The following is an 8,452-nucleotide window of genomic DNA, read 5'->3' as shown; positions in this document are numbered from 1 at the left end:
AACCACGAGTCGTGTTGCTTTCGCCTGCCTGCTGATGCCTCTGCTCGGCTGGGTACAATTCCGGAACATTCTGCTTATATTTCACTGGTATTTAATTAAAAAAATGAATTTCACAATAACATAACACCTTGCCTAGGACAACACTGAGTCGGGTTATCAGGAACCATGCATGTGACCCCTACTGAGACACGAGCACGAGAGATCTGTTCTTGAGCGTATCCAAGCACATGATGCAGAAAATTAGACACGTGTCATCCTGTATAAAGAAAAACGTTTTTTTTAAAAAAAAACTAGTATTCTGTATACACCGTGCTAGTTATTTGCCAAGGTGAGTACTCCTAAAAGGTTTTAAAAAAAACTAGTATTCCATGAACAATGAAGAGTTAGTGCACTGTACATTGATCTCACCTTGGCAAATATTAGCAATGCTAATAAGTTAATCATTGCGTAACAGAGAAAAGAAGGTGACGTAAGTCGATAGTCGTATCGATCCTGAGCACAAGTGGGGGCAAGCAGTGGCGGACGCAGGACGAAAATTTAGGGGGGGCCAAAAAGATCACATGAGAGCCATGATTTTCTAGTTCGCCAAGTTCGCCGACTGCAGGGGACAAGTCATATCGTTGCGACGAGCGAGATCTAGCTTGTCGAGCGGATGGACGTCAAACAGGACAAAGGACGGAGGCGTCAGAAAGGGGCGAAGTCGGGTGGCGTCACATCGGGAATGGGTCGGCGGCGGAAACGAGGCAGCGAGCAGACTGGTTTAGGTGTTGTCGGGAAGATTAGAGTCAGACTGGTAGATGCAAGGACTTGATCGAGAGAATCCGGCAAGCAGGCTCATAACATGGTTGTTTTAGGCCATGTTCTAAACCTTTAGAGCTAATTGTTAACTGATTTAGCTGGGTTGGGGCATCTAACAACTAATACTTATCTGAGGGGTATAACTAACAATTAGTTGATCCATTCTAAACCTCTTGGGTAATTTTAGCAACTAGCTATTAGTTTTAGAGATCTAGAACAAGACTTTATACTATCTAAAACTTTGATTTTTTTCTACACTTAATACTAAATAATCATAGGTATAAAGGGGTGTATAAAATTGAGGGGGGGCCATGGCCTACTTTGCCCCCCCCTCTGGATCCGCCACTGCCTTGTTCTGCCCGTTCACATTCGTGCCTTTTCCCAAGAGATAGCAATAAGTGCTTTACAAATGTTTGCTCACGTGTTCTACAAATGTTTGTTTGTTGCTGCTCAGTGCTCACTATTACTCACTACCACGACCCAGTGCCCTAGTTTCAGTTTGCTTGCTGCCTCGTGCTTTATTTATGTTGTTGTTTATTCTTTATTGTTAATATGACTTATACTTGAGAGGGTTTTGTGAATATTTCATAATTATGTGTCAGGTCTAGTAAAGCACGACCCGAAGCAAGCACGCCGTGCTTTAGGGCCGTGCTGGACCTATACTTTAGGAGATAGGCCCAATAAAGTCCGGCCTGAATGAAATCAGTGCTGGCCCGATCTGACAATTTGAAGTCCGAAGCACGATGGGCTAGTGTCGGGCCAGCACGGTACGACCCATCCTAAAGGACTAGTTGGGACCTTGGCAGCGTGTGCTTGATCTCTCGGTCCTCTACTCTCTAGAGAAAATGAAAAAACACCGTGCGGACCGTCCATCGGTAGGGACCAAACTTGGGCGATCGATTCCAAATTTCCAATTATACGTTACGAGGTTGAGCTCTATACAAAACCGTGAATCAATTCTTCTCCTCTAGCGTCTACGCCAGTGGCGGACGCAGGACGAAAATTTAGGGGGGGCAAAAAGATCACATGAGAGCCATGATTTTCTAGTTCGCCAAGTTCGCCGACTGCAGGGGACAAGTCATATCGTTGCGACAAGCGAGATCTAGCTTGTCGAGCGGATGGACGTCAAACAGGACAAAGGACGGAGGCGTCAGAAAGGGGCGAAGTCGGGTGGCGTCACATCGGGAATGGGTCGGCGGCGGAAACGAGGCAGTGAGCAGACTGGTTTAGGTGTTGTCGGGAAGATTAGAGTCAGACTGGTAGATGCAAGGACTTGATCGAGAGAATCCGGCAAGCAGGCTCATAACATGGTTGTTTTAGGCCATGTTCTAAACCTTTAGAGCTAATTGTTAACTGATTTAGCTGGGTTGGGGCATCTAACAACTAATACTTATCTGAGGGGTATAACTAACAATTAGTTGATCCATTCTAAACCTCTTGGGTAATTTTAGCAACTAGCTATTAGTTTTAGAGATCTAGAACAAGACTTTATACTATCTAAAACTTTGATTTTTTTCTACACTTAATACTAAATAATCATAGGTATAAAGGGGTGTATAAAATTGAGGGGGGGCCATGGCCTACTTTGCCCCCCCCCTCTGGATCCGCCACTGCCTTGTTCTGCCCGTTCACATTCGTGCCTTTTCCCAAGAGATAGCAGTAAGTGCTTTACAAATGTTTGCTCGCGTGTTCTACAAATGTTTGTTTGTTGCTGCTCAGTGCTCACTATTACTCACTACCACGACCCAGTGCCCTAGTTTCAGTTTGCTTGCTGCCTCGTGCTTTATTTATGTTGTTGTTTATTCTTTATTGTTAATATGACTTATACTTGAGAGGGTTTTGTGAATATTTCATAATTATGTGTCAGGTCTAGTAAAGCACGACCCGAAGCAAGCACGCCGTGCTTTAGGGCCGTGCTGGACCTATACTTTAGGAGATAGGCCCAATAAAGTCCGGCCTGAATGAAATCAGTGCTGGCCCGATCTGACAATTTGAAGTCCGAAGCACGATGGGCTAGTGTCGGGCCAGCACGGTACGACCCATCCTAAAGGACTAGTTGGGACCTTGGCAGCGTGTGCTTGATCTCTCGGTCCTCTACTCTCTAGAGAAAATGAAAAAACACCGTGCGGACCGTCCATCGGTAGGGACCAAACTTGGGCGATCGATTCCAAATTTCCAATTATACGTTACGAGGTTGAGCTCTATACAAAACCGTGAATCAATTCTTCTCCTCTAGCGTCTACGCCAGTGGCGGACGCAGGACGAAAATTTAGGGGGGGCAAAAAGATCACATGAGAGCCATGATTTTCTAGTTCGCCAAGTTCGCCGACTGCAGGGGACAAGTCATATCGTTGCGACAAGCGAGATCTAGCTTGTCGAGCGGATGGACGTCAAACAGGACAAAGGACGGAGGCGTCAGAAAGGGGCGAAGTCGGGTGGCGTCACATCGGGAATGGGTCGGCGGCGGAAACGAGGCAGTGAGCAGACTGGTTTAGGTGTTGTCGGGAAGATTAGAGTCAGACTGGTAGATGCAAGGACTTGATCGAGAGAATCCGGCAAGCAGGCTCATAACATGGTTGTTTTAGGCCATGTTCTAAACCTTTAGAGCTAATTGTTAACTGATTTAGCTGGGTTGGGGCATCTAACAACTAATACTTATCTGAGGGGTATAACTAACAATTAGTTGATCCATTCTAAACCTCTTGGGTAATTTTAGCAACTAGCTATTAGTTTTAGAGATCTAGAACAAGACTTTATACTATCTAAAACTTTGATTTTTTTCTACACTTAATACTAAATAATCATAGGTATAAAGGGGTGTATAAAATTGAGGGGGGGCCATGGCCTACTTTGCCCCCCCCCTCTGGATCCGCCACTGCCTTGTTCTGCCCGTTCACATTCGTGCCTTTTCCCAAGAGATAGCAGTAAGTGCTTTACAAATGTTTGCTCGCGTGTTCTACAAATGTTTGTTTGTTGCTGCTCAGTGCTCACTATTACTCACTACCACGACCCAGTGCCCTAGTTTCAGTTTGCTTGCTGCCTCGTGCTTTATTTATGTTGTTGTTTATTCTTTATTGTTAATATGACTTATACTTGAGAGGGTTTTGTGAATATTTCATAATTATGTGTCAGGTCTAGTAAAGCACGACCCGAAGCAAGCACGCCGTGCTTTAGGGCCGTGCTGGACCTATACTTTAGGAGATAGGCCCAATAAAGTCCGGCCTGAATGAAATCAGTGCTGGCCCGATCTGACAATTTGAAGTCCGAAGCACGATGGGCTAGTGTCGGGCCAGCACGGTACGACCCATCCTAAAGGACTAGTTGGGACCTTGGCAGCGTGTGCTTGATCTCTCGGTCCTCTACTCTCTAGAGAAAATGAAAAAACACCGTGCGGACCGTCCATCGGTAGGGACCAAACTTGGGCGATCGATTCCAAATTTCCAATTATACGTTACGAGGTTGAGCTCTATACAAAACCGTGAATCAATTCTTCTCCTCTAGCGTCTACGCCAGTGGCGGACGCAGGACGAAAATTTAGGGGGGGCAAAAAGATCACATGAGAGCCATGATTTTCTAGTTCGCCAAGTTCGCCGACTGCAGGGGACAAGTCATATCGTTGCGACAAGCGAGATCTAGCTTGTCGAGCGGATGGACGTCAAACAGGACAAAGGACGGAGGCGTCAGAAAGGGGCGAAGTCGGGTGGCGTCACATCGGGAATGGGTCGGCGGCGGAAACGAGGCAGCGAGCAGACTGGTTTAGGTGTTGTCGGGAAGATTAGAGTCAGACTGGTAGATGCAAGGACTTGATCGAGAGAATCCGGCAAGCAGGCTCATAACATGGTTGTTTTAGGCCATGTTCTAAACCTTTAGAGCTAATTGTTAACTGATTTAGCTAGGTTGGGGCATCTAACAACTAATACTTATCTGAGGGGTATAACTAACAATTAGTTGATCCATTCTAAACCTCTTGGGTAATTTTAGCAACTAGCTATTAGTTTGAGATCTAGAACAAGACTTTATACTATCTAAAACTTTGATTTTTTTCTACACTTAATACTAAATAATCATAGGTATAAAGGGGTGTATAAAATTGAGGGGGGGCCATGGCCTACTTTGCCCCCCCCCCCCCCTCTGGATCCGCCACTGGGGGCAAGCACGCGGGCACATACGACTTTTTCTATGTGCAAGTTAGCCAGGTTGAGATCAGATATCAGATAATCCAAGAACATGAAAACATCAATGTTTACTGGATACTGCTAGTAACAGTGTCCTTTGGTCAGAAGACCGTTTGGCAAATTCAGCAAGCAGATCCTAAAGCAACCAGCACAGCATTATAGAAATGCACTTATGCACAAGGAGTATATAGGACAAAATAAACTGTGCAACATAGCAAACATAGAATGACTAAATCAAGCCATCTAACTATTTATGAAGTGGATGTAAGATGAGAAGTGGAGAAAAAGAATAGTATGGTATTACTCTATAGATTTTAGAGATTATGGAGTCACCTTTTATTGCTGTACAGAGTTGACGACCATCAAAGCATAATAAAAAGGTGTGAGATCATCCCCATCAGTATAACTCAGGGCATAGCAACAAAGGTGGTTCACAATAAGATAATAACAAATATTCCATCCTGTACAAGACACAGCTCAAGTAGAAAACATAGTTCTCAAATCAGGTTCATGTCTTCTAACATTATTAACAAAGCTATACTCAAACTCGAACTTGAGATTTGCTGCAACGGTTATTGGAGAATGCAATAACTATAAGCATCCTTTTCATAGCACAGCTAGTTCCCCACTTGTGGATTCGACTGCCAGGAGAGAATGGATTGTTTAGACAAAAAGAAAGGCAATAGGCATGAAACAGTTACTAATATGAAACAGTTACATTCAGTTGGCGAGGGACTTCTGAGTGTCAACTTCAGACGGAAAGTACAACAGCAATGAACAGCAAACAAAATAACTCAAGATAGTGCTATGTTCAGCTGGAGTAACATGTGAGGGTTTTTTCGGACAATAAGGGCTAGTTTGGCAACCCCACTTTTTCAAGGGGTTTCCATTTTCCCAAAAAAAATTAGTTTATTTTCCCTTGAGATAATGAAAATCTCATGGAAAAATAAAGTTGCTAAACTAGCCTTAAAAATCAAATAATATGTTAGTTGGTAGGATATTCAGACCCCACAGTTCGCTATGCAATTGTTTTTTATAAAATAAACAAGATGTGCAAGACAGGGAAAGTGGTAACACTCACATTTGGCTTCTTTCCCAACATACTCTCCTGGAGAACTGGTAAAAACTTCGCCACAAAGAACGGTTGTGACAAGAACCGCTCGATTTTTCGTGCTCTTGCTACAGTTAAACGATCCTCCTCCGATAATTCATCCAATCCAAGAATTGTGATAATGTCCTGAAGTTCTTTGTAGCGTTGTAAAGTTTCCTTAACTCTGTGTGGTTTCATAATGTTCGTTGCCAACAATGACGCAGTCCATCAGAAACTGAAAGCAGCTAGTATGAAATTAAAACAGTGGTGAAAGAATGTTAATGATATCGATATGAGCCATTAATTGTATAATTCAACACTAATAATATGAGATATACATTCACCTCTGCTCAGGAGTGGACATGTTAGCTTCAGATGAGGATGATGGTTACAATTGAATAAGGTAAAAGTAATTGAGTAAGCCACTAAGCCTAGGACCCTAGGTTACACGATCATAATAAAACAAGAAACGGTAATATCCAGAATTATACCATAAATTATCATATCAACGAAAAAAAGGAAACTAAAATGGTGATCATACATCAAATCGCCTGACAGGTGGCAAGAACTAGAATAGCATCTTGACGTAGGCAAAAAGCCACCTTAAGTAGCGATAGATGTGAAGGAAGTGCTAATTAAATAGTTCGTGCATATCAACAAATGGAATGGTCAAATATAAAATAGATGTACAATGTTCAACTAAAGGCCACTCTGACTAATCACTGATGCCACTTAACATAATTTCTGAAGTACAATCTGGTAGACAAACTAAATTCGATCAACGAGATCAAATTCACGAGTAACCAGCACTTGAATGAGCCTAGTTGACTAGTTCTATATCCTTAGATCATCCAACATATCATAATACGAAGTGAACATAATAGTGAGTCTTCCTTCCAGGTAGTGGGCAAATGGCCTTGTTAACTATAGATGGGGAAGGTGATTGCAGTTGAGATAAAAGTCAATGAGTAAGCCTTGTTGACACTTCATGGAACATATCATAATGAAGCTACAGAAATGGTAACATCAAGAATTATACCAGAAGTTATCATCGAACAAACAAGGCAACTAAAATGTTGAGCATATGTCAAACACCTGACAGGTGGCAAGCACTAGAATAGCATCTTGAGGTAGGAGGAAAAAAACACCTTAAGTAGAGATAATAAGATGTGAAGGAACTGTTAATTAAAGAGTTCATACAAAAGAGACATTGAATTGGCATATCAACAAATCATGTGGACAAATATAAAAGAGAGGATGAGCAACGGTCAACCAAAGGCAACTCAGACTAATCACTAATGCCACTTGGTCGCCATAATTTTTGAAGTGCCATCCGAGAAAACATAACAAATTCAGAGTGTAGGAATAATAAAAAATCGCCGACATCCGATCACATGATCGCATTCTCACGTAACAAGCAATTGAATGAGCCTAGTTTTATGAACATATGTGCCCATGTAAGGACCATAAGCTAAATGATCTCAGTCCACAAATTCATAACAGGAATTGGATATCATACTGGGAGTTTTCGTTACCCAATTTTGTAGTATTCTGTATTACTACATATCAAGCATGCGCTTCCTTGTATATGTCTCTATTTTCACATCCAGATCAGTACAAACAAACGACGAAAATTTCATACCACCCTAAGGCACTAAGCTAACAAGATAAGCGACGAATAGATCTACAAGGCTAACACAAAAGTACGGCGAGACACTCTAGTGGGCGGCAACCACCATGTCAGGCGCGCTGAGGAACTCAATAACCGCCTCGATGGGCAGATCGGTGCTGGGAGGCGGCGGAGCGAAGAGCACCACAGACTTGGCCGCCGCGAGCTTCTTCCGCTGCGGGCACCGGGGCGCGAGCAGCCTCGAGGCGGGCGTGAAGTACGGCACGGCCACGATGCCCTCGCCGTCTCCAGCCGCAGGAGGAGGCGATGAGGGGGACGCCGGCGCCGGAGCCGGCGATGAGGGAGGGGGCAGGCGGGCGGCGCGACTCCCACGGCGGAGCCTGGCGTCGCGGAGGCGGGCGAGGGCCCCTGGGCGGAGGAAGCGGAGGTGGTCGCCGCTGGTGGCGGCGGACGAGGCGTGGAGCTTGCGGGTGGCTGCCATGTGGGCCCCGGATATTGGTGAGGGATGAATAGGCGGGCGGAATGGATTTGCCGATTTCGTGTTTTGTGGTGGAGGCGGGGAGAGCAGTGGGGTTTTGAAGGGGGCTAGGGCGAGCGGGAGGCGCGATGTTTGGAACTTGGGAGGGAGAAGTTTTGCGGGAACTGCTAGGACTACGCTGTTGTTTGCCGCGTTGGCCCGATGTCGAGTGGGTCCAGTCCAAACGTGCGTGGGATCCACATGGTGGTGAGATGGTCTTCACACGGTTTGGGAGGACCGGA

General features: G+C 44.5%; 1 protein-coding gene and 1 pseudogene across 2 annotated transcripts; both read right to left on the bottom strand.

Annotated features, from left to right (window-relative positions):
* Nucleotides 1-5,400: 5,400 nt before the first annotated feature.
* Nucleotides 5,401-7,229, bottom strand: LOC128202635 (ATP synthase subunit beta, chloroplastic pseudogene; annotated as a pseudogene). Its single transcript, NR_183227.1, has 2 exons — nt 6,055-7,229; nt 5,401-5,614 (listed from the first exon to the last, which is right to left on the bottom strand). The product of NR_183227.1 is annotated as an ATP synthase subunit beta, chloroplastic pseudogene (transcript).
* Nucleotides 7,230-7,576: 347 nt separating this feature from the next.
* Nucleotides 7,577-8,241, bottom strand: LOC100856971 (uncharacterized). Its single transcript, NM_001254855.2, has one exon. It carries the CDS (start codon nt 8,172-8,174, stop codon nt 7,782-7,784), a length of 393 nt encoding a protein of 130 aa, NP_001241784.1. The 5' UTR covers nt 8,175-8,241; the 3' UTR covers nt 7,577-7,781.
* Between the last annotated feature and the right edge of the window lie 211 nt (nt 8,242-8,452).

This window comes from Zea mays, chromosome 2 (genome assembly GCF_902167145.1).
Source record: "Zea mays cultivar B73 chromosome 2, Zm-B73-REFERENCE-NAM-5.0, whole genome shotgun sequence".
NCBI classification, from domain to species: domain Eukaryota; kingdom Viridiplantae; phylum Streptophyta; class Magnoliopsida; order Poales; family Poaceae; genus Zea; species Zea mays.
This window is presented reverse-complemented; position numbering and strand designations above follow the sequence as displayed.

Bases quoted from the DNA above. Each gene is read 5' to 3' on its own strand.
- LOC100856971 (NM_001254855.2), bottom strand. From the start codon at position 8,174: ATGGCAGCCACCCGCAAGCTCCACGCCTCGTCCGCCGCCACCAGCGGC.